Source organism: Calliphora vicina, chromosome 3 (assembly GCF_958450345.1).
Source record: "Calliphora vicina chromosome 3, idCalVici1.1, whole genome shotgun sequence".
In the NCBI taxonomy this organism is placed as follows: Eukaryota; Metazoa; Arthropoda; class Insecta; order Diptera; family Calliphoridae; genus Calliphora; species Calliphora vicina.
In genome coordinates this window covers 2,083,239-2,109,772 of record NC_088782.1, presented here as the reverse complement: position 1 = coordinate 2,109,772, position 26,534 = coordinate 2,083,239, and the positions used below count along the sequence as shown (strand labels likewise).

Below are 26,534 nucleotides of genomic sequence, written 5' to 3'. Positions count from 1 at the left end.
CCTGTTCTAACAAATTGACAGAAAGCTATATAAAAACCTTAATGGAGGGGTTTCCGGAAAAGGTTCATAAATTCATCACTATTGATTAGAACTTTAAAAATATTATTTTTTGTAAATTGTAATAATAATTTCAATCAAATAAAAAATCAAAACTGTAGGTTTAGTGGTTTCTTTTTTTTTTATTAACATTTATGTATGTTAAGATTTTTTCGATGTCACTCCTTAAGTAGTAACATTTAGTTTTATATAGGTAGCTCATCTTAGCATAATATCGATGGTCATAAGTTGTCACCTCATAGCTGGCTAATAAGCTTTAACTTTAGTTAATTTAAGTAAGTGGATGATACTAGACATCATTATTTCAAGTTGTATTTGTATCAAGATTTTAGTGTAAGGTGACAGTATGAAACTCCCACAGACAAATTGTATTACAGAAATAAGAAAACAATTCATTAGTATTAAATTGAGTTAATTTAAAGCCCTTATAACAACATGTAATTAATAGTTTATATGGGAAAACATGCTAATATTGTAAAAAAAATAGTCGAAGCAAATAGTAGTCGAACGAGACAAGGCCTGACTTTCCAACCACTTCCCCCTAAATACTTTTTAAAAGGTATTGCATAATATGGGCGAGCATTGTCATTATGGAATATTATTACGGTTTCATGTCTGATCGCATATTCTGGGAGTTTTTCGCCTAATGTTCGCTTTAAACGAATCAGTTGCGACCATTCGAAAAAAATAGAATTTTTTCAGTTAGTGGACTTTTAATTTCTTTTTAGTGACGTAACGTTATCGTTTTTTTGGCTTTTCAGCAAAAAGTAAATTTTTCATAAGTAAAATTATAGAACATAGTGTCATGACCAAAAATCCTTTTCTACATTTTGCCTAACGTGAGTGAGTAGATGTGTTTTTATAACCTACACCACCATAGTGGGGAGGGTATTATGCGTTTGTGCAGATGTTTGTAACGCCTAACACCCACCTTAAAGTATACCGATCGACTTAAACTCACTTTCTGAGTCAATTAAACGATGTCCGTCCGTCTGGTTGGCTGGCTGACTGTCCATGTAAACCTTGTGCGCAGAGTACAGGTCGCAATTTTGAAGATATTTCAATCAAATTTGGTACATATTATTTTTTTTATTGAAACTGGCTGAAATCGGTCCATTATTTCACCTAGCCCCCATACAAATGTCCTTCCGAAATTGGACTTTATCGGTCATAAATGTTTAATTTATATATGTATCTCCACAAATTGCGCTACAAATAAGTTTTATATATACAAAATTCATGTCACCAAATTTTGTTACGATCGGTCCATAATTAGTCATAGCTCCCATATAGACCCGCTTCCGAAAATCACTTTAACGTGCATAAATCGCTTAAAAATGTTGGTATACACACAAAATTCAACAGAGTTAACTTTCATATGGACATAAATCACACGACCTAAGTTCATGGTGATCGGTCCATAATTGGTCATAGCTAAAATCACTCAAAAATATAAATTATTGAAATTTTAAAAGAAAAATGTTTTTGCTCTTTTACTTAGTGTAGGATATTATATGGTCGGGCTTGACCGACCATACTTTCTTACTTGTTTTATCATGTGATTTCAAATAAAAAACAAGATTACGAAAAAGTGACATTTCTATGTTTCTATATTCATTAAGTGTGTTCATTTACACAATATTTTTTACTAGTTTTAACGTTAAATTAGAAAGCTTTTTCAAATTATCCAATGCACAGTGGGGGAACTCAAAAATTTTAATAAAATTTCCAATGGACTTTAAACAAAAAGGAGGAAAAATCAGCCTTAACGACTAAAGTGAGGTAACTCAGGTGTATGAACAATTAAAAATGTTTCCTAATTTTCTTATTGATACAATTTGAAATATTTATATATATAGTATATGCAATCTACTAGAGGAGACATACAATATACATCTAAGAGATAATCTCTTATAGTCTACGAGATATTCGCATTTGAAAATTAAAATTACTTTTTTTTTTGTTTACCCACCTTTTTATTTAATTTAACACTTTCAGCCACGCTTTTTTGTGTATAACTTTAAAATCAAAACAATTGCATTTTTACTCAAAACAGGAAAAAACCACCCCATTCCAATGTTTTTTGTGGAGTGAAGTGGTTAGTTTACTAACCACCGTGGCATTAAAAATGACTATGATAAAAATTTTTTTGAAATCGAATATTTTTGACTAAATTTTCTGACCAGACAACCGAAATATTAAAGTAACACTGAATGCGATGAACAATTAACAATCTGTGTTTTTTTTATTGAATGCGTGAAAGTCTCTTAAAAAAACAGATTTTTACAATATTTTCAAATAAATATATTTATCTAATCAGAGCACCCTGACGGCAAAGTTTTGCAAAAAATCATAAACGACGACTTAAAAAAATATAATTGTTTAGCTAAATGGCAATAGATGCCAATAAACTATGTTTTAAGACTATAGCAAATGTGGTTTGTAAACTAACCACCAAACCGCAAAGAGTTAAAAAATATGTTCGTTTAGAAGTTACAGATTTATTTCCACTTTTCTATTCAGTTCCGCTACTATGCGATGCTGGAGAAAATTGGCAGCACAACCAAATAAAAGGAATTGCGTGCAATATTATTGTAGTTCATAAAAAGTGCTACTAGATCAGAAATACTTATATGCATATTTTGATTGATGTGCATTGGATTGTATCTGCTACTAAATATTGCAAACCAGAATTGCAATTTTAATAGTAATACGAACGAACAGTATGAATATTTAGTGTGATGGTGTGATTGATGAAATGAGATAATTTCTTGTTGAAATCATTGTAAAATATGAAAAATATGTAGATGTTGCTAGTGCGGAATATCGAAATCCTGATTAATTATCTGTGCTTTAATTTTGTTGGCTTGTTTTTATTCATTAACTACCATACAATAATTACCAGGGAAACCGGAAATATGCTCTAAAAAAAGCGTTTTATGCGCTTTAAATATGCAGTAAAAACTTTAAAATATGCTCTTAAAATTTAAAAAATATGCTCTTAAAAAACAAAAAAATATACTTTTATCTTTAAAATCAATACAATTCATTTCTAAAATAAACACATAAAATAAACAAAAATAACACGAACTAAAACAAGTAAAACAAAAAATAAATACAACATAAAAACTATAGGAACTTAAGCTATGAAAAGGCCTCGAGAGGTATTTTTTGATGATATTTTATGTAAATATAAAGTCACTTCATCAATTAAGGTTATTATTGCAATAAATTACAAAATATTGACTTAAATTTTCAAATAAAAATCGTAGCCTATTGGATCTGAAAACATTTTTATACATAGAAAATGTTCATTTGACATCAATTGATGTTATAGGAGCAAATTTAAAAGACAATATTTCTTTAACACTTAGAACGGTTAAGTTTGAATTAGAACTAAAATTTGATATTTAGATGGCGCTATTATTAAAATAGTGCTTATTTTATATTAAAACAAGTAAGAGAGCTATATTCGGCAGTGCCGAATCTTATATACCCTTCACCTAATTATACTTCAAAATAAATAATTTAAATATTTTTAGGTGAACAAAAATTTTTTTTTTCAGTTTTTTTAATTTTTTGGATAACAAAAATTTTCGAATTGTTTTTTTAAATTTAAAAAAAAAAATTTTTGTTTATTAATTTTTTTTTTCGTGAAAGGCCATGTATTTTTAAATTTTAAACAAAGGAATTAAAAACCTGTAACAACAGCGAAAAATAAGTAAGACAAAATTTGTTTTTGATAAAGTCAAAATATGCTACTAAACAGTAAAATATGCTCTAAAAACGCAAAAATATGACATAAATATGCTCTTAAAACAAATATATGCATTTAGGGATAAAATATACAAAAATATGCACTAACAAATTGATGCCAAAATTCTTAAATAGTTCTGAAACGTGTAAATATCTTATCCATGTGCTCATTAGACTCGCCAGAAAAAACATGCATTTGCATATTTTGGTGTCCCTGATAATTACAAATTCAATGATTATTTGTATGTAATTGGTTTTATGTTTTGTATCAAACTTCACAACAAGAGTTTCAACGGAAATTATCAAAAATGATCAATCACTTAAAAAAATCACAATTATTAGCTAATCAGAGTACAATAGAGAATGAATGAAAGCATGATATCGCAGAGCACGCGTAATCAATTGTGGATAGGTATTGAGCTCTTTTAAAAAAAGTACTAAAGAACACAGGAAAGTTATCCTAGGATACCAGGTAGCAACTATAAAATCATTAATGTGTAATGAATTTGTACAAAATTTTAACAAAATTTACGTATTTTTGAGAATTTTTATATTGTACTGTTTAAGCACAATTTGTGTAATTGTAAGGTTAATATGATTTAAAAACGACTAAAAGAAGTAATAAAAAAGTATGTAATTAATTTTAATAAACAATATACGCATTTTCTGTAATTTTACATTAAAATGTGCATACTTTATGGAAGTAATTTTACATGCATTTTTTTAGAGTATTTATTATATGAAAAATCTTCAATATAATAGCATTTACCATAGAAAATCGTATGTGTAACAACATTTGCTATAAATAATATTCTGTATAAGTATCTTCTACAAAAAATCTTTTGTATAACAATATTTTCTATAACAAATCTTCAGAAAAACACAATTTTCTCTAGAACCTGTTATTTATAAAAAGTCATGTAAACAGTATTTTCATAGACGATTTCAACTCAATACTACGTCGCTAATATAAACATTCTCAATTGTGGTATTCTGAAAATGTACTTTTAGAAAATTTATTAATTTTTTATTCCTGCTTAAGAATAATTTTTGTAATAAGGAGTGAGATCGAAAAATTCTTAACATACATATATGTTTATAAAAAAGAAACCACTAAACTTACAGCTTTAATTTTTTTTTTATTTGATTGAAATTATTATTACAATTTACAAAAAAAATTATTTTTATAGTTTTAATCACTAGTGATGAAATTTTGAACCTTTTTCGGAAACCCTTCCATTAACGTTTTTATAGTGCTTTCTGTCACTTTGCTCGAACATGTAGTCCATCTCCGTTTAAAATCTACCACACTTTTGGACACCTTTTTTGTACTCTTCAATTCTCTTTTAACAAGAGCCCAATATCTCTCCACTGGCCTTAGCTCCGGGCAGTTTGGAGGATTTGCCTCTCTTGGTACAAATACCACATTATTGTTCTTGTACCACTCAAGGGCTTGTTTGCCATAGTGACAGGATGCCAAGTCAGGCCAAAAATAAGTGGACACATTATGAAGTCTTATGAATGGAAGCAGCCTTTTTTGTAAACATTCCTGGATGTAAATTTCGGTATTTATAGAGCCCGTTGTAACAAATGAGTGGCTTCTTTTGCCGCAACTGCATATTGCTTGCCATACCAAGAACTTTCTGGGAAATTTTGTCTGCTTTTGGGTCCTAAACTTTTCTTCAACATTCCCTCGAGCATCAGCAACATAAAATTTTTGACCTGGAAGTTGCGAAAAATCTGCCAGAACATACGTTTCGTCATCCATTATGCAGCAAGAATATTTTTTTATAAAACTTGACTTCAATTTCCGTGCTCTGTTTTTGGCCTCTAAATTTTTAGTAGCGTTCCTGTCAGGAACTTTTTGAGCCTTGTATGTTTTTAAACCTGCATTAGCTTTAACTTTTCGTACCAAATAGTCCGAGCACTGAGCTAACCGGGCTGCTTTCCTACCGGATGTGTTGGGAGCTCTTTTGAAAATGCGTTCTATTTTTTTGGCTTTAGAAACATCATGTGGACCATTCCTTCTACCTGAACCAGGTTTTCTATCAACTGACAAGTTCTCCCGGTACTGTTTAATAACATTGGAAACAGTTTGACGGCAGACCTTTGTATGCTTGGCCAACTTTTTGTAAGACCAAGTTGGGTTTTGTTGAAAATATTTAATAATTTCAGTACGCACTTTTTTCTGGTCACTCATTTTAATCAGATTAACAAAAAAATTAATATAATTGACATTACACATAATAACTGACATGTTTTTCAAAGGTAACTTGATCAAAAAAAAATTCAAATAATACTTGGGTTAAAAAATGTAATGAAAAACGTGTGTTAAGAATTTTTCGATCTCACTCCTTAGTTTTTTAATAATCAATTATAACGTAACTAAAATGTTAATTTTCTTAATACAAATTATTATGTAGCTACATATGAACAATAATTATACCTTTGTTCTTTCACCTTTGTCCAAATACATTAAAAGCAATACGACCGACCTCAGTAAAACAACTGTACACTCTACTGTACAAAATTATTTTTAAAAATCTATTAGTTTGATAACTAACCACCACAAACTACTTGATTTAATGACAGAGTAATTTAATAACTACGAGTACATACAGTCAATGTGTCATAAAGTCAAAGTAAAAACAACAAAAAAGAAAATTCCTTGTAATTGTGGTAATTATTCAAATATAAAGTTTAGAATGAAATAACGTGTAATTATTGATAAATATGTTGATTTGTTAGTTTTTCTAGTTTATGTTTTTATTAGTTTTTTTTTCTATATACCGGTACATTTCAATAGTATTTATTGGCAAATCAGTAATGCAGGTCAAATATCAAGTCAAAAATTGCATTAATGAACACGTATAAAATAAAATAATTGCAGTTGTTTTGTTTCATCATTATGATTTATAACTTTAGCTTGAAAAATGTAATAACAAAGACAGTGGGACAGAGGTGATATTAGTTTTTAAGTTAGGCTTTTATTATACCCTTGACCTTCGTGAGAAGGGTATATATAAGTTTGTCATTCCGTTTGTAATTTCTACATTTTTCATTTCCGACCCTATAAAGTATATATATTCTGGATCCTTATAGATAGCGGAGTCGATTAAGCCATGTCCGTCTGTCTGTCTGTCCGTCTGTCTGTTGAAATCAATTTTCTGAAGACCCCAGATATCTTAGGGATCCAAATCTTCAATAATTCTGTCAGACATGCTTTCGAGAATTTTGCTATTTAAAATCAGCAAAATCGGTCCACAAATGGAGATATGAGGAAAAAACCAAGACAACCTCGATTTTTGACCTATATCTGGATTACTAAGACATTAATATAGACAATATGGATATCTAATGATAGATATTTCAAAGCGACGTATATAAGACCATAGTAAGTTGGACCTACAATGGGTCAAAATCGGAAAAAAAAATTTTTAAACCGAATTTTTTTTTTCAAAAAAAAAAAAAAATTGAAAAAACAAAAAAAAATTTAATATTTAAAAAAAAAAAATTTTAAAATTTAAAAAAAAAATTGTAAAAATTTAAAATAACAATCAAAAAAAAATTTTTTACAAAAAATGAAAAAAACAACTTGAAAAAAATTAAATTTTGTTTACCTAAAAATATTTAAAATTTTGAAGTATAATTTGGTGAAGGGTATATAAGATTCGGCACAGCCGAATATATCACTCTTACTTGTTTTTATATACCGATCGACTCAGAATCACTTTCTAAGTCGATTAAACGTTGTCTGCCCATCCGTTCGTCTGGCTGTCCATGTAAATTTTGTGTGCAAAGTACAGATCGCAATTTTGAAGATATTTCGATACAATTTGGTACATACAAAAGGCCCGCTTTCGAAAATCACTCTTAAAAATGTTGGTATACTCATTAAATTCTACAGAAATAACTTTCATATAGACATAAATCATGGCGACCTGATTTCATGGCGACCGGTCCATAATTGGTCATACATGGATCTTCCGAAAGTCATTCACGAAAATAATCAATTTAGTAAATGCAATATAACTGTGGATAAAGAAAAGGTATAGTTGAGTTCAAGTTTTGAATAGACCTCGAATATACTAAAAACAAGTAAGAGAGCTATATTTGGCTGTGCCGAATCTTATATACCCTTCACCAAATTATATTTCAAAATGCAAATATTAAATATTTATTTTTTTTCCAAAGTAGTTTTCTTAATTTTTTGGAAAAAAATGTTTTCGAATGCTTTTTTTTACATTTAAAAATTTTTTTTTAATTTTTTTTAATATTTAGCAAAAAAACTTTTTGTGAACAAAAAATTTATCCAACTTACTATGGTCTTATATACGTCGTTGCAAAGGTCTTTGAAATATCTATCATTAGATATCCATATTGTCTATATTAATGACGTAGTAATGCAGATATAGGTCCAAAATCGAGGTTATCCCGTTTTTTTCCTTATATCTTAGTCATTTGTCGACCGATTTTCCCGATATATAGCAACCTAGCCGGAAGAATTCCGGAGATGTATGAATCGTGTATATAAGTTATTTGGGGGCTTAATCGACTCCGCTATCTATAAGTATCCAGAATATATTTACTTTATAGGGTCGGAAAATTATATTGTGGAAATTACAAACGGGATGACAAACTTATACATAACCTTCTCACGAAGGTGAAGAGTATAATTATATATAATGACAATTTAAAGTGATTTTGATACGAATTACTATATTGTAGTTTATACGGATTCAACTAGTTGATAGCTATAATAAACACCTATAATTTACGAAATATTCACAATCTAAAACTGTTGTCACTATGAGGATCAAGCTTTCTAATCTATAACTTTCAAATTTAAACCCAATTTTCTATAATCGCATAAATACAATCGACAAATTAAAACGAATTTGTATAACAAAATATATTTGAAATCTAAAAACACTCATATTTTTAAAATGATTCTTAGACATCCAATTATTAAATCCCGAATATTAATTGAATATTTCGTGCCAATGGACCAATTGGGACAAAAGTACTGTTTGAGTAATTTTGACCCATGAGTACAGGTTAAGAGTTAAAGAATTTTTTGGGAATTATGATATTTTATAATAACAAATCTCATTTAAAACTAAAAATTCCATGTATTGTAAATGTAAAATTTAATTCAAAAATATTTAATGTAAAATATTAAAATTTAAGTGAATGTTTGCAAAACGATTTCCATGAAGTTTTTAATTACTAAAAAAAGGCGTAAATATTTGAAAATTTTCCTAAACTTTGATACATTAAAACTACTAATCCGACTGCAAAATTATGTACGAAAGAATAGTACAGAGACCTCACTGTTAAAACACAAGGTAAGATACTGAGTGTCAGAGTCGATCACCTTTGGTTTGCAAAACTATATACAACTCGTAGCAGTTTGCAATCGGACCAGTATTTTTTCGATCAACCCTACTATGCGTCGCTTTATTATTTTTAGTTTATTTTTTATTTTTTAATTCATTTGTTCTTTTTATCTCTTTGCAGTTTATTCATTAAATCCTGTAAATCTAAATGAGCTTAATGATGGAAATACATTGGAAAAAATATTAAAATTATTGAACATAAAGTACAAAATTTACAAAGGAATATTTTGTATAGAATTTAACCACAAAAATAACATTGAAAAAATAACAAAAAAAAGTCTTTAAATTAAATCCACAACAAGAGAAATCTGAACACTAAAATATGACCACTAATATACGACCTGAGCTGGCAAGAGTTCCTAGAATGGGTGATGTTGTCAGTGTGGCTGGTGGATTTCTAAATAATCTAACAAAAGCCGCACTGCAAATAACTAACGATACAATGAATTTGCTGAACAACAACAACAACAACAACCACATCATCAGCGATTCGACGCAAACTAAGGCAGCGAATGTTTTCATTCTTACTACCCCATCCACCACAACACATTCCCCTCACAACACACTCATGCCAACATTAGAAACATCGTCAATTAATGCTGCATCAATAGTTTCAACGACAGCCTTGCAATGGTTACAACAGCATCCCAATTCACAATTACCCGCAACAATGAAAATAACCGATTCCACATATGCATTCCTCACGAATCTAACGTACACCAACTCCAATGTCTATATACCAGCCACCGCCGGTCCCACCATAGAGGATGATGAAATTCGATTAGAACATGCACCGCAACTGTCCAAATCGGCCATGATTAAAGTGTACGTTCTAACCATAATGGCCTTGTTCTCCCTCCTGGGCAACGTCCTGACCATGTGGAACATTTATAAGACGCGTCTGGCACGACGCAACTCCCGCCACAGTTGGAGCGCTATCTATTCGTTAATATTTCATCTGTCAATAGCAGATGTTCTGGTGACTGGATTTTGCATAATCGGTGAAGCGGCATGGTGTTATACCGTCCAATGGCTGGCAAACGACTTGACGTGCAAACTTGTGAAATTATTCCAAATGTTTAGTTTGTACTTGTCAACGTATGTTTTGGTGCTAATTGGTGTCGATCGTTGGATTGCTGTCAAATATCCAATGAAATCCCTAAATATGGCCAAGAGGTGCTATCGTTTGTTGGGTGGAACGTATATACTTTCGCTGTTATTAAGTCTGCCACAGGTATGTATTAACTATTTTTATGTATATTAGGGTAGTCCGTTTCTATGGCGGAGAACATTTCTAAAAATGTTTGTCTTGGCGTCATACGAAATTTTGTTGTCATATTAAAGGCTCATCTCAATTCTCGTCAAAATCTTAAGGGCCTGGCTCACTAAATGCGAACGAACATTTTCTTTCTTATTTTATATTGAAAACAACAAATAAATTTGAATTTTTTTATTGTTTTCAATATAAAATAAGAAAGGAAATGTTCGTTCGCATTTAGTGAGCCAGGCCCTAAATATATAAAGTTTTGTAATTTTTTTTTAAAAAAAATAAGTTTTTTTAAATTTTGACATGGAATTATTGAAAGGAATTAGATTAAGGTAGTAAACCTCATAATTTTCTGAAATACAATTAGAAAATTCTGATATAAAAATGGAAAATTCTGAAATACAATTGGAATTGGTGTAGTTAAAATTTTATTAGAATTTTAAACTATTTCACTTTTTAGCTACATATATGTTCGAGACAATTACAATATGGATAACGAAATAAGCGTAATATCATAATCTTTCCGTTGGTATATAACACTTTTTGGACTTACGCCTTTTGTTTTCTTTGCGAGAAATTTTAAAAAATTATAAAAACCATTAAAGTACATTTTTATCCTTGCATCCAGCTCACCAGATGTTGAACCCAGGATAAAAAAGAATTAAACATTTATTTTAGTTGGGAACATCCCGACTTTTTTGGGGCCAACCTATTGAACATGGAAAAATTGGGGGTGAATTTTTTAAGGTTTTTAGAGTTTTTTTCATATATGAAATATTACTAGCTACGCTTTCAATGCCAAATCCAAACTTTCTTCCAAATCGAAGTTTTGTAATTTTTGGAATAAATTTAAATTTTGACATGTATAATTATTTAAAATAAGTGGTTCAAATTAATACTTTGTAAACCTCATATAAACTTACCGTATTTCGAAATTTAATTGGAAATTTTCGAAACCAATTTTCTCCCCGATTTGATATTAGCTGTATGTTCAATACGATTACAATATAAGCGTAATTTCATAAGCTTTCCATTGAATATAACATCTCATAATTTCATTAGGTTATACAACCAACATTTGCAATATTTCACGCAAAATATGGCATTTAACATGAGTTCTTTCTTTGTGATTAACATTTTAATGTTGTTTTGTTATTCAAATAAAATTCAAAATATATTGAATATCGAACAGCGGAAAAACCGTTTCTTTGAAATTATATGGTGATTATAATTTGTTAATTTAAACTACAATTATTATTTAAATAACTTAAATGATAATTTCACATACATATGTACATACATATGTATGTATGTATGTATGTATGTACATAGTAGAAATAAATAAAAACATTTTTATATATTTTGTTTGGAATGATAGTTGGTTATGTCCCAGTAAAATATTGTGTTAAGTTTTGGTAAAGAGTAAATGTACTCTAAATTCTCAGCACCTTGTTCACGTGCAAAAATAGATAAAACCAGATGGATTTACATATAGAGATTTGAGAAATTTAGACATATTTTAATAGTTTCAACAAAATTCTTGAAAATATTCAATATAACTGCCAAATTCCCTTTATATTTCAAAAATATTTTTCTATTGTGTATGTTGGTAAATATGAGTACAAAATGTTGCTTAATTTTACCCAATCAACATACAAGTGCAAATAAACATTTTGTTTTTAAGGTCAGAAAATGTAAAAATATTGTAATTATTATTAGTATTGTTACTGTTTTTCTATTGAGTAAATATGTATGTGTACAAAATGTTGCATAATTTTTCCCTGTAACATAAACGAAGTCAAACAAATATGTACCAAAAAATAATATTTACGATTTTTTAAACAAATATTTTCCGTGTTGACCGTACCTATTGTATACCATACATATGTATGATGTAGTTGTATTATAATAATATTACTTATACGCAGACATGGTTCATGCGAAAAATATTGTTATATGGTAGCGTATGAGTAATACGAGTAAGGAGTGAGATCGAAAAAAATCTAACATATAGATATAAATGTTAATACAAAAGAAATCACTAAACCTACAGTTTTGATTTTTTTATTCGAATTAAATTATTATTACAATTTACAAAAAATATTATTTTTATAGTTCTAATCAATAGTGATGAATTTATGAACGTTTTCTGGAAAACCTTCCATTAAGGTTTTTTTAGAGCTTTCTGTCACTTTCTTCGAACACCTAGTCCATCTTCCTTTACAATCGACCACACTTTTGGACCCCTTTTTGTGATCTTCAATTCTCTTTTAACAAGAGCCCAATATATCTCCACTGGCCTTAGCTCCAGGCAGTTTGGAGGATTTGTCTCTCTTGGTACAAATACCACATTATTGTTCTTGCAGCACTCAAGACCTTGCTTACCATAGTGACAGGATGCCAAATCATAACTTAATGTAAATTTCGGTATTTATAGAGCCCTTTGTAACAAATGTTTGGTTTCTTTTGCCGCAACTGCATATTGCTTGCCATACCAAGAACTTTTTGGAGAAAATTTTCTGCTTTTGGGTACTAAAGTTTTCTACAACAACATAAAAATATTGACCCGGAAGCTGAGAAAAATCATCCAGAACATTCGTTTCGTCATCCATTGTGCAGCAGGTATATTTTTTGTATAAAATTTGACTTAAATTTCCGTGCTCTGTCAACCGGACTGCTTTCCTACCAGATGTGTTGGGAGCTCTTTTGAAAATGCTTTATATTTTTTGGCTTTAGAAACATCCTATGGACCATTATTTCTACCTGAATCAGATTTTCTATCAACGGACAAGGTCGCCCAATACTGTTGGATAACATTGGAATCAGTTTGACGACAGGCAGATCTTTTGGGTTTGGGTTTTGTTGAAAATATTTAATAATTTTAGTACGCACTTTTTTCTCGTCACTCTGTTTTATCAGATTAATAACAAATGAACATAATTAACATTAAATATAATAACTGATATACTTTTCAAAGGTAACTTTATCAAAAAAAAAAAAAAATCAAATAAAACTTGGTTTAAAAGTTCGATTTCAGTGCTTAATTAATATTTTATTGTAAAATGTCCAATTCAAGCTGAAAAAAACAAGATTATTAGAGTCCACAATGTAAAGTGGTTACTGTAGGGCAACTAAAAATGAACTGAAATCTGCGCTAAATTTAAAATAACTATTTTTTGGTAATTAATAGTACATTTGAAAAGTTTTGATTTGTTTCGGATTAGGCCGAATATTGATTCGGTTCTAGATATGAACAATTCTGAATTGCTTAAATAGTATTTAGATATAAAAGTCTTGCTTATAAACCAGCAGTAATTTTTGCTGGGATATATTCAACGAGTTCAACTGAATTGAATTTAAAACATTTAAACTATTTGATTATAAAATAATAAAACATTAATAAGTAATAATGCACACAAATAATTTTTTTTTAATAAACTGGAATAATAAATTTCTTGGAATTGCTTCATAAACAAATTTTTGTAATTAAATCAACTCAATTTCGCCTTAATTTAAATAAATATGTATTTAAAAAAAATATTAAATAAAAACATTTTTTTGAGATCTCTATATTAATGAGAATTCTATGTAATAATATCATATTAAATAATGTTAAAATGTTCAAAATTTTAAAGCTAAAATTAGGTAATAAAAGCTAAATTGTTTTTGCAAAAAAAAATAGAAAAAGGAAATGTCTAAAAAAAATAATTGAATTAAAATTTGTATTAAAAATAAATTAAATTTCAACCATAATTTAATTAATAATTAAAGAAAGACTATACATTTTATACTAATTTCTATTAAAACGTGTAAAATTTATAAAATATCGCTGCAACAAATTAGAAAAACTTAAGAGATTAAATACATAATTTTAGCCCTTGTCATAAAGAACAAAATTGTGAACATATAAAATCAAAAACTTCAATCTTCAAGATCAAAATCGCAAAAAACTTTAAAAAATTAAATTTTTTTTAAATTTTTTCCACTGTTCAGGTCCATAGGTAGCAAAATGTTCAAAATTCAAGGAAACAATCAACTACAAAAATGTACCTAAGATCTCAATAAACAACTTTCTAGAACATATGAAGTTCCTAGGAATGATTCTTAATACCGTTTAGGTAGGTCATTATAACTTAGTAACAAAAAAACTAAAGGAATTAAGTGTTTTGGGCCATGAACTATTAAATTATTATAAACTAATGCATACTTTTAGGCATTATTTCTAAATTTACTTTGCCTCAGAGAGTAAATCAAAATTCCGAACTGTTTGCAAGATATGAGCCAGAGAAAATGATCACTTTTTTGCAAAAATGACACCGACGCCCCCAAATCTTTGGGGGCCCATAAAAAGAAACTGGGAGACACGGGTCTTTTTATTTTTGGTCTTTTATCACGTAGTGGTGTCCGTATATGGTTATATTTCCATGACTCAAATATTAACACACAGTGTAATCAAAGATAGATTTATGGCATCTTATAACTATGGTTGTTGTTGTAGCAGCAGTGATTGCTGAGTTGACAGCCCTTGGCCGAGTGAACTCGGGTCATTCCGGTGCGTAGAACCGGCTGTCGTGGGAATGTATAACTGTGGTTGGCATTGTATATCGAATTTTTGGTGCAGAATTCTACTATTTGTTTCTTTTTCTGATAATTTCACATTCATTCGGCTGCTGGAGGCTATGAGTGCCGACCACTAATTTTTAATTATCTGATCGTAATTTTTATGTAATGTTAATGAATGAATTAATACACAGAGAAAAGTGATTCGTGACGGCAGCCGAATTTGTAGCCAATCGAATTTTGTCAATTCAATCTCTCACTGCTTTTAGAAGTGATTCGGTAAAAATATATACAAATGTACATATGTATGACTATTTTGAATTATTTATTTTGAAAATTATTTAACAATTTTTTTTCAATTGTTTTTTTCCAATTGAAAATACAGAAAAATACTTAAGAAATAGAAAAACGTGTAAAACAAAGAATAATAACAAGAAGTGAAACGCTGTCAAAAAAAACCTAACTATAAGAATGTATTGGTATCATTTTATTTATATGTATTGGTTTTCAAACCACTTTCACCACACTCCTCAACCACACAGAGTTGTAAAAAAGCGACCTTAAAAATTATAACAAAATTTTATTACAAAAATTCAAACAATTCTCAAATTATTTGAATGATATTTGATCTGGAGAGGTTTTATAAATTGATTTTTCCGCTTTTTATTCCTTAATTTCTGCAAAAATTAAGTTTATTTAAATTTTTTATTAATTTTCAATACGAAATTTTACAAATGTGTTTATTTTAGTTTTTATTTCAAACCCCAAAAAATTAATGTCAACAAAAATTAAAAAAATATTTTTTTCGTTTGTGCAAAATATACACGTTTCGTTTAATTAAATGGTTTAAATGTGTGGAAAAAAATAATAAAAATATTCACCCCTATCGACAATAACATGTGAAATTTTGTTCCCATGAAATATTCATTTCCCTCGATGGGAAAATTGCTATCGGGAATATCATGATGAACTTTACATTCACAATAGTTGATTTTGTTCGTAACAGCTGTTTATTGTTTACAAAATTCCATCTAAAAATTTCACAACAAAGGGAATTTTTTTCACGTGAACAAAGTTGATGAACGAAAAAAGGAAAAGGGGAAATATTTCATGTGAAATGTTGATTCGTGATAGGGGTGATTATGTGATGGTGAAAGTGTGTGTTAGAATTGTAATTTTGTGCAAATTTTCAAGAAAAAGTTTTGAAGTTCAAGTGTGTTGAATTCACATACTACTTGTATGTGAGAAGAGAGAGAAGTTGTTGTTTTAGAAAAAATGAGAGGCTTCCCTTCTTGTTATTCTTTGATGCAGACACTAGCTTGCTATTGTACGCTTGCATTATTAATTTTAAATATTAATATACTTTTGAATGTTAGATTTCATCTTCCTCTTTTGACATTTTCGACGCTACACAAGGTAAACTTACGACTTGGAGAAATTTGTGTTCACAACCACAATAGTTTTATCATACAACGTACAGCATACAACTAAGTTGTGAATTGGACAAATATGTACATTAGGGTGGCCCCGTTTGTATGGAGAAAAAATAAGGTATCGATGTTCCCGCCTAAAATGAAAATTTGATTCATTCTAAGACTACGTTTTGAAATTTTTTCGTCCTGGGGTCAATATTTGGCGAGCTGGATCAAAGGATAAAAAGGTCCTTTTTTGAGGTTTTTTACATTTTTTCCATATTTCTTCCAAAGGAAGTATATGTAAATTTGGTATCATATGAAAGGTCTTTGAGAGACGCATTGAATTAGTTAAAAGAAATTTTAAAAAAAAAATTTTAATTAAAAAATTTTAAAAATTTTCGACAAAATTTTAGTTTTTTTTAATTTTTTCATAGAATTTATTCAAATACATAGATGAAATTTCTTGATCATAAACATCATGTAATTTCACCGAAATGGTTTTTCTCGTTTTTTAAAATTCAATCCAGTTCAATGTTTATTCAAATTTGTTTAAACCTAATTTCATCCCTATCTGACAATCTCTGTACTCAATTCATAGTATATGTATGGGCATCAAAATAACTCAAATTTTATAAGCTTTCCATCGATGTATAAATTCTTATACTTTTCTTTTGTTACACTACGAATATTTAAATTTAAGCTAAAACATTTACTATACATCGCGCTATAATGATTATTTTAATGTTATTCCTTTGGAATGTTGTTTTTAATTTTAAGTAACATGTGAAAAACTGCTTAACAGATAGGGATGAAATTGGGTTTAAACAAATTTGAATAAACATTGAACTGGACTGAATTTTAAAAAACGAGAAAAACCATTTCGGTGAAATTACATGATGTTTATGATCAAGAAATTTCATCTATGTATTTGAATAAATTCTATGAAAAAATTAAAAAAAAATAAAATTTTGTCGAAAATTTTTAAAATTTTTTAATTAAAATTTTTTTTTTTTAAATTTCTTTTAACCAATTGAATGCGTCTCTCAAAGACCTTTCATATGATACCAAATTTACATATACTTCCTTTGGAAGAAATATGGAAAAAATGTAAAAAACCCCAAAAAAGGACCTTTTTATCCTTCGATCCAGCTCGCCAAATATTGACCCCAGGACGAAAAAAATTCAAAACGTAGTCTTAGAATGAATCAAATTTTCATTTTAGGTGGGAACATCCGCAACTTAAATTTTGGGGCCACCCTAATGTACATATGTATATCTTATCTTTTCCACTAGTGAAATAATAGATTCGAAATTAACAACAAACAGAAAATTTACTTGCCATTTTGTAAAATATTTTTGTAAGAAATGTACATACATGTGTATTACGAATCCTTAAAACAAAAATACATAGTAAATCATTTTCACCTAGAATTTTTTTTATATGAAAAATGCTTATATGATTGGATTTATTTTTTAAAAACTGATAGGGGTTTTCAGCAGAATTAACAACAAGTAATCAGGATGAATCAGAATTCACTGCAAAATTTTCTGATGCATTTTAAATGGATGAATGGCTTCCGTTATGACTAACGTTTAATTAATGAAATATGTTCATTGTTTTCTATGTTTATAGAGAAAAAACAGATTCGTTGTTACAACCAAATTTTGTCGGTTACAATTACTATCACCTAATTCTAATGAAACTATCGAATTCATATGGTAAGTGTAAAGTCTTGACGTTTAATTCAGAACTTAATGATAAGCGGAAGGATTAATATATATTGAGGAAAAATAAGAATTGCTGGGAAATGAGGAAAATCGCTAACTCCAATTGGCTATTTCATTCAACACCTTCATAGATAGAACCTTTTTACGTGTACTCATTCATACTTACCTAAAATTTGATTATAAAATGTAAAAACACTCGATAAAAGAAAAATATAGTAAAGGAAAGTCTTTTCACAACTAATGCCCGTCGAAAAATCGAACAGCGCAGCGAAATAGGTTGAATGAGTAGTACAATGTTCTATTTTATCAATGTTTTATATAATATTTGTTTTAACGTTAGAAAAAAATCTAACGGAATCAGTCAAAAATTCCCGTTTTTTTCTTATTTTTCTTATAACCTGGCCATGTTATAGGAAATATTGACAATTACACAACTCCCGCACAATTTACACAAGGAACTGTTTTATTTTATTTACATAATATGCCTTAATTGCAACAAAACAAATATTCAAATTACGTGTTTCATTTAAAAATCCAGGGAAAGGGAAATGGACATGTTTTTTTTTTGTTCACAAGGCAATTTGTAAAAGTATACACGTTTCAAATTTGTCTTAAATGGTTTTTGTCACTTTTGATTTTCGCCTAATTTTGTGTACGTAGCAAAAGTATCAAGTAAATACGAACATTAAACGTGCTTTTATATTAATAGTATACAAACGTGTTAGAAAAACAATAGAACAAAACAGAAACGCAAAGATTGCTTATTACCAATGGTTTTTTAACCGGTGAGAATCTATCCCAAAATGAGAGAAAACTGAATATGTCGGATTTATCATTTCCGATTTCAATGAAGTTGAATTTTCTTTTAAACTTTTTTTACACTCAATAACTTTCAAGTACACAGAAAAAATTATATTTCAATTCAAATATTTGTCACATATTGAACTGGTTTCAATTATTTCATAATTAAATCAAGTATTCATTTGCTCAAAAACAAAATTTCTTGATATTTTCTATTAAATTTTGAGTTTTGAATTTGATTATTTTGACAATTGAATACAAAATTTTACTATGTTTATGTAATCATTTAAAATGTTTTTTTACAAGTTTCTGAACGATATTATAGTCACAGTAATTATTTATATGATTGCGGTAATATAGTAAAGCGAAGATTCATATGATTCTCGCAATGATATATATGATTGTAGTAGATAAATATATGTTTATTGCAATCATGTTCATGATGAATCATTATATCATGATATCATTATCTAATATCTATGTTGTTCTCAGATTATGGTATGGTAAATCCATAATTTATATACAATCATATATATGATTGCTACAATCATGTGAATCGTAACTTTATCATATTATGGTTACCTCAATCATATAAATAATTACTGTAACTATAATATTGTTCAAAACCTTTTAAAAATGCTTACAGTAAAAATGTACAACTATATTTTTCTCTGGGTGTACGTGGTTGCAAAGATCTTTGAAATTTCCCAATTTTAAATAGTAACCGCACCATATCCGATATAGGTACATATGTATGTATCAATCATGATTCCATGTTATTTGGGAAAGTTGGGTCAAAATTGGGACAAATAGTTTTAACTTGATTTTTTTTTTCACCGAAAATTATTCTTGAATTGTTTAAATTACTTGTTATATTTTACTAGATCTTTTTTTATTGTATTTCTTTTTATTAAAGGATTTAGGGTAGATTTAGTTTTAGCATTAAAGAAAATTAAGTACAAATTTGTTCTTTTTCCTGAATTTAGTAAATTATTTAAAAAAGAACAAACAAAGAACTGTTATCTCAAAACAACAAATACCAAATGTTTGCAACTAAATTGAATAAGACTTGTTGAGACTGCTATAACCTTTAACAAAGCGCTGCCAGAAACCAAAAAAAAAAAAGACAGAAAAAGTGATGAAGAAACATTTTAAAGGAAATAAAACTGCCGAAAGCTAAATTTCTATACCATTTTACCATTTCATTTAATACACGAGCCGTTTAACTACCCGGCAGCCCATGGAACTAGTTACGCTTTGATGATGCTAGGGATCTCAACTACTTCCAAGATGGTTCTTGCAAACTTTAATAAATCCTTTACATAATGTTTTTATAAGGATAATACTATTACGTGTCAAATCATTACCAACACGATGTTGAATATATTATTATATGGCGAGGGTGTACTGTGTTCAATGCGAGTAGGTTGAACACACTTCATATTACTTTTATTTAGACGATTTAATTTGTTTTGAATTTATTTTATTCAAACTTTATAACATGTACTTCTATTTTAATATGCATTACTGAATATAATGTGTGGTTTAAATGTCAGTTATAAGACTAATGAATTAAAATAAACACAATAATGACGGAATTTTAAGCACTCAAAGTATGTAAATTTTTTTAACATTTAAATAATAGGACTTTTCTAAGAACCTGCAAAATCATGTGCATATTTTTCCATAGAAATCTAATAAGCTGAGTATTTGCTGAAAGTTTGAAGGAAATTACACTCTATTAGATCAGTAAATACAGTTTGCCCCGCAGAACAAAAGGTACTTTTTCGCATCTTTTAAAAAATTGGATTTTTGGTATTTTTATAATATTTGGGTTGAAACTTTCTACAAACAATCAAGTCAGCAATATTTTTTTAATTTTTTTTTCTAAGTAAATGAGTTCTAAAAAAATTGTGCTTAACAAAAAGTACAACACTAGTATAAAACGAAAAAAAAATTTATTTAATTTCAATGTGTAATTTGTTTATATATTAGATCAGGATTAAAAAAATTCATTTAAAATATCATCGTTAAAAAAACGCATAAAAAACATACTTTTTAATTTCGTTTTTAACAAAACGTACATTTTGTTTCTTTATTTTTTAACAAAAGGTTCTTTTTCATGGTTTTATATCAAACATCCTTAACATTTAATGTGGTGACTTATGGCATTTTGATGTATCTATTGATAAGTAAGAAACTTGTTACCATTTCCAGGTTCATGCAGTTTTTTAAGGGGGCGAAATAAATAAAACTTATTTTCCCAAAAATTTTAAATGTGCGAAAAAGTACTTTTTGTTCTGCGGTTTTGATCAAATCACTAATTTATGAACCTTTACTCTTCTGAAATCGATAATGTTTGGTATAGATGTTATCATGGCAATACAATATTTAAAGTTATCAGTTATAGACGCTATAGACTAGACGATAGTTTGCTGCACTATCAATCTGAAGATTACGGGTTCGATTCCCATCAGAGACTTTGGGTGTATCTGCAGACAAGCAAAACACTTCACAGTTTGTGTTTGTTTAAACAAATTCGATAATTTTTTATTGATACATTGATATATCGGGTATAGTCTCAATGTGGTTATATATAACGCAGGCGTATTCAAAGGGGGCGTAAAAAAAGGATTATTTTATGACAAAACAATAAACATAGTTCAAATAGTCTTATTAGTTTAGAACTATTTTGTTTGAAACACAACAAAAATTTGAATAAATATTAGGACATTATGACAATATGATCAAATAGTAGACCGTGTGAATACCCCAAATATAAATTTAGCGATATATTTGTAAAAATATAAACTTAGTTTTTTTAATCCTTGAACTTTATTTGTTCTAGTGTATTACCCAACAAAACATTTTTATCAGAAAGAGGATTATTAGTATGAATTAGGATCATCGAAATTCATGTCCTTTATTTGTGTGTTTTGTTTTCATAAAAATTTGTTTATACTAAGGATGAAAAGGTTACTTTTCCAAAGTTACTTCAGACGTATATTTTTTATTCAAAATATAAAATATATTACAATCTTTTTTTCAAGATGAATCAACAAAATCTGAAACGTAAAAAATATCATTAAACGCAATTAAATATCATTTAATGTTACAGCACTTCATCTTCTTCAAAAAATGCAGTAAATTTCGCGCATATTTTCTCAAAAATTATCAAGAAAAATTTCACACATTTTTGGTCAACATACATATGGGCAATTCCATCCATGTCATCGTACGTAACATTTGTATGCCTATAGAGTGGAATAGATTTTGCAATAATAAGAGTATCTGAAAAATAATTTAGTGATTATATTCCATTCAGATTATATTCCATTCAAATATAACGATTTTAAGGGCTGATTTAAAAGTAGTATAATGCTTTCAAATAACAGTGCTGTAATAGCAAACTGTAACATATCTGTGGGCATTATTAAATAAAAGCTCTCAGTTGATTTGATGGTAAGTTGGCAACGCTGTATTCGAATTCGAATATTCAGTTAAAGAACATTGTAAAAAGTACACCACAGATGGCGTATGTATTAGTAAGATCTAGAATATTCGAATTTTGACAGTTAAAGAACAATCTAGAGTGCAGATGGTAGTGTTATAAATAGTGGCAGAGGTTGCAGTCGTGAGTCAGTTTATCAGAGACGCTATTTGAATAAACATCAACTGAGTGCCTTAAAGTGTGCTGTATTCTTCAAGTGAATTCGTATACATTATAAAGTGTCTGTATTTCTGAGAATTTATAAACGTGTATAAAAAAACATTGATTGATTATTTAATTCTGTTGTTGTACATTTTAATAACCCCTATATAAGACAAATATTTTATTGTCAATAAATTATTTATATATAATGATATTATATTAATAGTTTTGAAACATAAATTAAAGTCAATTAATAATTTATATATAATGATATTAACATAAATTTTGACATACGACATTTAAAGTTTTATGAAATTAATCACTCCATCATATTCTGAACAGTTCGGAATGAATAAAGTCCCTAAGGCCAACAGTATCGGGAGAACTTGTCCGTTGATAGAAAACCTGGGGCAGGTAGAAGGAATAGTCCACATGTTTCTAAAGCCAATAAATAGAAGGTATTTTCAAAAGTGCTCCCAACACATCCGGTAGGAAAGCAGTCCGGTTAGCTCAGTAGTCGGACTATTTGGTACGAAAAGTTAAAGCCAATGCAGGTTTAAAAACAAACAAGGCTCAAAAATTTCCTGACAGGAACTCTGCCAAAGACAGAGCTCGGAAATTGAAGTCAAATTTTGTACAAAAAATATACCTGCTACATAATGGATAACGAAACGTACGTATGGTAAATTATGTTGCTGATGCTCGAAGAGAATTGAAGAGCACAAAAAAGGTGTCCAAAAGTGTGGTAGATTTTAAACGGATATGGAATACCTGTTCGAACAAAGTGACAGAAAGCACTATAAAAACCTTAATGGAGGGGTTTCCGGGAAAGGCTATTAAATTCATCACTATTGATTAGAACTATAAAAATTATATTTTTTGTAAGTTGTAATAATAATTTCAATCAAATAAAAAATTTAAGTTTAGTGGTTTCATTTTTATTAACATATATGTATGTTAAGATTTGTTCGATCTCAGTCCTTATATGTTGAAATTATGGGCATTAGTCCTGCTACGTTTTTTGCTTTGTTTCCTTTCAACGATAACATAAAAAGTTTAAAATAATTCTGTTTCATTTTGGTCATTATTAAATTTTTTGTTTCGCCTACCAGATGACAAATATTAAACCCCATCCAGCAGCAGTAAGTTACATGTCCGAAAATAATTTCCCAGATTTTCTTCCTTTCGGTTTTTGATCCTTGTTTTTACGCAAATACTTAAAAGGTATTAAAAAATCCTTTTTTTGTTTTGTAGTTGGTATGCACTAACTACCAACTTATACATTTTTCCACTTCCCTTTAGTTCGCCCTCTGTCTTCAATAAATCCCCAAAAAAAAACAAAAAAATATATTATTATACTGTGTCAGTATATGCTTTATGCCGACTATTGAAGGGGTATTGAAGGAGAGAATGTTGTTCAAGAGGACTCTAGCAAATACAATATATTTTTAAGCACTTTTAACAATAACAATGAAATCAACATAAATACTCGTGCTTAGAGGAAAATAAGAAAAATTCTTTGGTTTTAGCGGCACATGTTTGATATTTTTTGCCAAGTTTGTTTATTTTTCTGCGAAAAAAAGTGAGAAAAAATAACCACAAGAACTCAATTTAATTGCATACAAAGACAGGTATTTTACATAAATTTATTAAGCTATGCGCTAAGTACACACAGTATTGAATTAAATAAATGTATTTTTTACGAATTCTTGTGGATTTTTTTTTTTGTAAAATCATTCAGAGAAAAAATTAATCTGTAAGATAGATCCTAGAGGTTTGTGTTCGATTTAAATGCGAAAATTGGGATTTCGTGTCTAAACAAAAATTGTAGTAGATTTTCAAATATGATTTACGTTCAGTATTCATAATTTACAAATCAATATATCAACTAAACTTGTTTAAAGTTTAAGATTATAGCTCTTATTAAAAAACTTATAGCAGACTAAATATACAATTGGTCAATTCATAAGGTCTCCTATCATGTCATATTGTCATAATGTCCTAATATTTCACGACCCGGCGGCTCGGCTTAACCGTCTCTTAGGCGTTCGACGCATGTCTCTGCATTTTTTGCTTGAAGGGCAATAGCAACATTTTCAAACCATTGTAAAATATTAGGACATTATGACAATATGACATGATAGGAGACCTTATGAATTGACCATATATAAACAGAAGAGGACGAAAGTGTTCACAAAAAGTAGCAAAATTTTTGTATTACAGACGAATTTTATTATTCACTATGTAGATGAAAAATATTAATTACTTTAAAAAGAGTATCAATTTATTAGCTTATCCCAGCAAAAAATGGTGCTTCCTCGGAAGCAGGTTTGTAAGGCAGAGAGCACTTGTATACTGCTACCACTTCGCATGAAAGATTACATGATTTTTATATGGGATTCCTCGCGTAGAGGCTCTGCATAAGGAATCCAAAATAATCATATTTCACAGCTTTAAAATTAACCTGATTTCATCGAATTAAATATGTGCAAACAATTGTGCACATAGATTTTAGAGCTGCTGAGAAGCAATAAAATCTTACAGACCCAGTGATTGCCTAACAAGAAGCGCTGATTTTTTCTAAGTTCTTCACCACCTATACGAATAGCTTAATGTATGCCTTCCAAAATCATTTTTGTAAGGCAATAATTTTAGGATGCAATTAATGTAGCAGTAGAAGATGCAGTACTCATATTTATTGCTTCCAAATCCAGTATATTTTTTGCTGGGATACAATACACAAAATCTAAATTTAAAAATTGCATTAAGTACAATATACCACTTTTAAAACAAAAGTCGATGTGAACAGTTTTGTCCCTTGTTTAAAAACAGTGTAATTTTAAAATTAATATTTTGTACGACCGCCACGTGATTTTTTTACAGCTTTGATTCTTTCTGGCATACTATTTAAACGATTTTCTGAAATGTTTGGGCTTACATATTGCCATGCTAGAAGGGCTCGCTCCCACACTTCAACTACGGGTGTCGGAAAAATTGTACAAAGGTGCTCGGTAGGGTTTAAATCCATTGTAAAGCAACTGAAGATTTATTGAAGTGCTTTATTTTGTGTTTCTTTTTAATAAAGAAATTAAAAGGATTATTATTTACTTAATTTTCTTTTTGTAATTTAATTTTTCACAAAACATATTGGGGGACAATACTGTTCACATGTGACTTCGTTCAGATTTGATTCAAAAAACGTATAAAAGTTCCGCTAATAGTAAATTGAGTGCTTAACAATTAACAAAATGAAAATGTTATCAGATCAGTTGTTATGTGCAAGAAATAATAAACTTCAACTATTCGTGAACACTTTTGTCTTCTACTGTATGAATGAAAAAGTAGGCCTCTTTTTAAAAATTAAAATCTTTTTAATTTTTGTCTATAAAGACAAGATCGTGATAACTTTCTTTGCTCTGCGAAATTATCACTTCAACAGATATCAAACATTTTTTTTTTGGTGAATTCTAAATACAATTTGTAAATATATCGGGACAATATAATACAGATTTTACGTTTTCTTTATAAATTAAAAAATGAAATAATCCCCCAAAATATATGTTGGGGATTTATTTCATAATAATTTTTTTTAATTAAAAAAATGAAATAATACCTCAAAAAATGAAATAACCCCCAAAAACCATTGTTGTTGCCTTTCTGTACTAATTTTTGGGGATTATTTGATTTTATTTTTGGGGTATTATTTCGTGGGGAGTTATTTCATGCCACCGCCAATGTTTTATTTATATCAACTGAAAAACATTTTATTTTCATATGTATCTGTTATGTATTTATAAATACAAATAGGCAACAACCAATAAATGTGAAGAAAAAATAAATAAAATTTGCAGAAAAACATCAATAAGTACCTGAAAATATTTTTAATACTACCTTGTAAA

General features: G+C 28.7%; 1 protein-coding gene across 1 annotated transcript in view; it reads left to right on the top strand.

Annotated features, from left to right (window-relative positions):
• The window catches only part of CrzR (corazonin receptor), a 92,000-nt gene that overhangs the window by 16,013 nt on the left and 49,453 nt on the right, over positions 1-26,534 (top strand). Inside the window, exon 2 of the mRNA XM_065505049.1 lies at positions 9,334-10,446. Within this exon, the coding sequence (XP_065361121.1) occupies positions 9,535-10,446 (912 nt within the window). The 5' untranslated portion in view covers positions 9,334-9,534. The remainder of the gene's footprint in view (positions 1-9,333; positions 10,447-26,534) is intronic.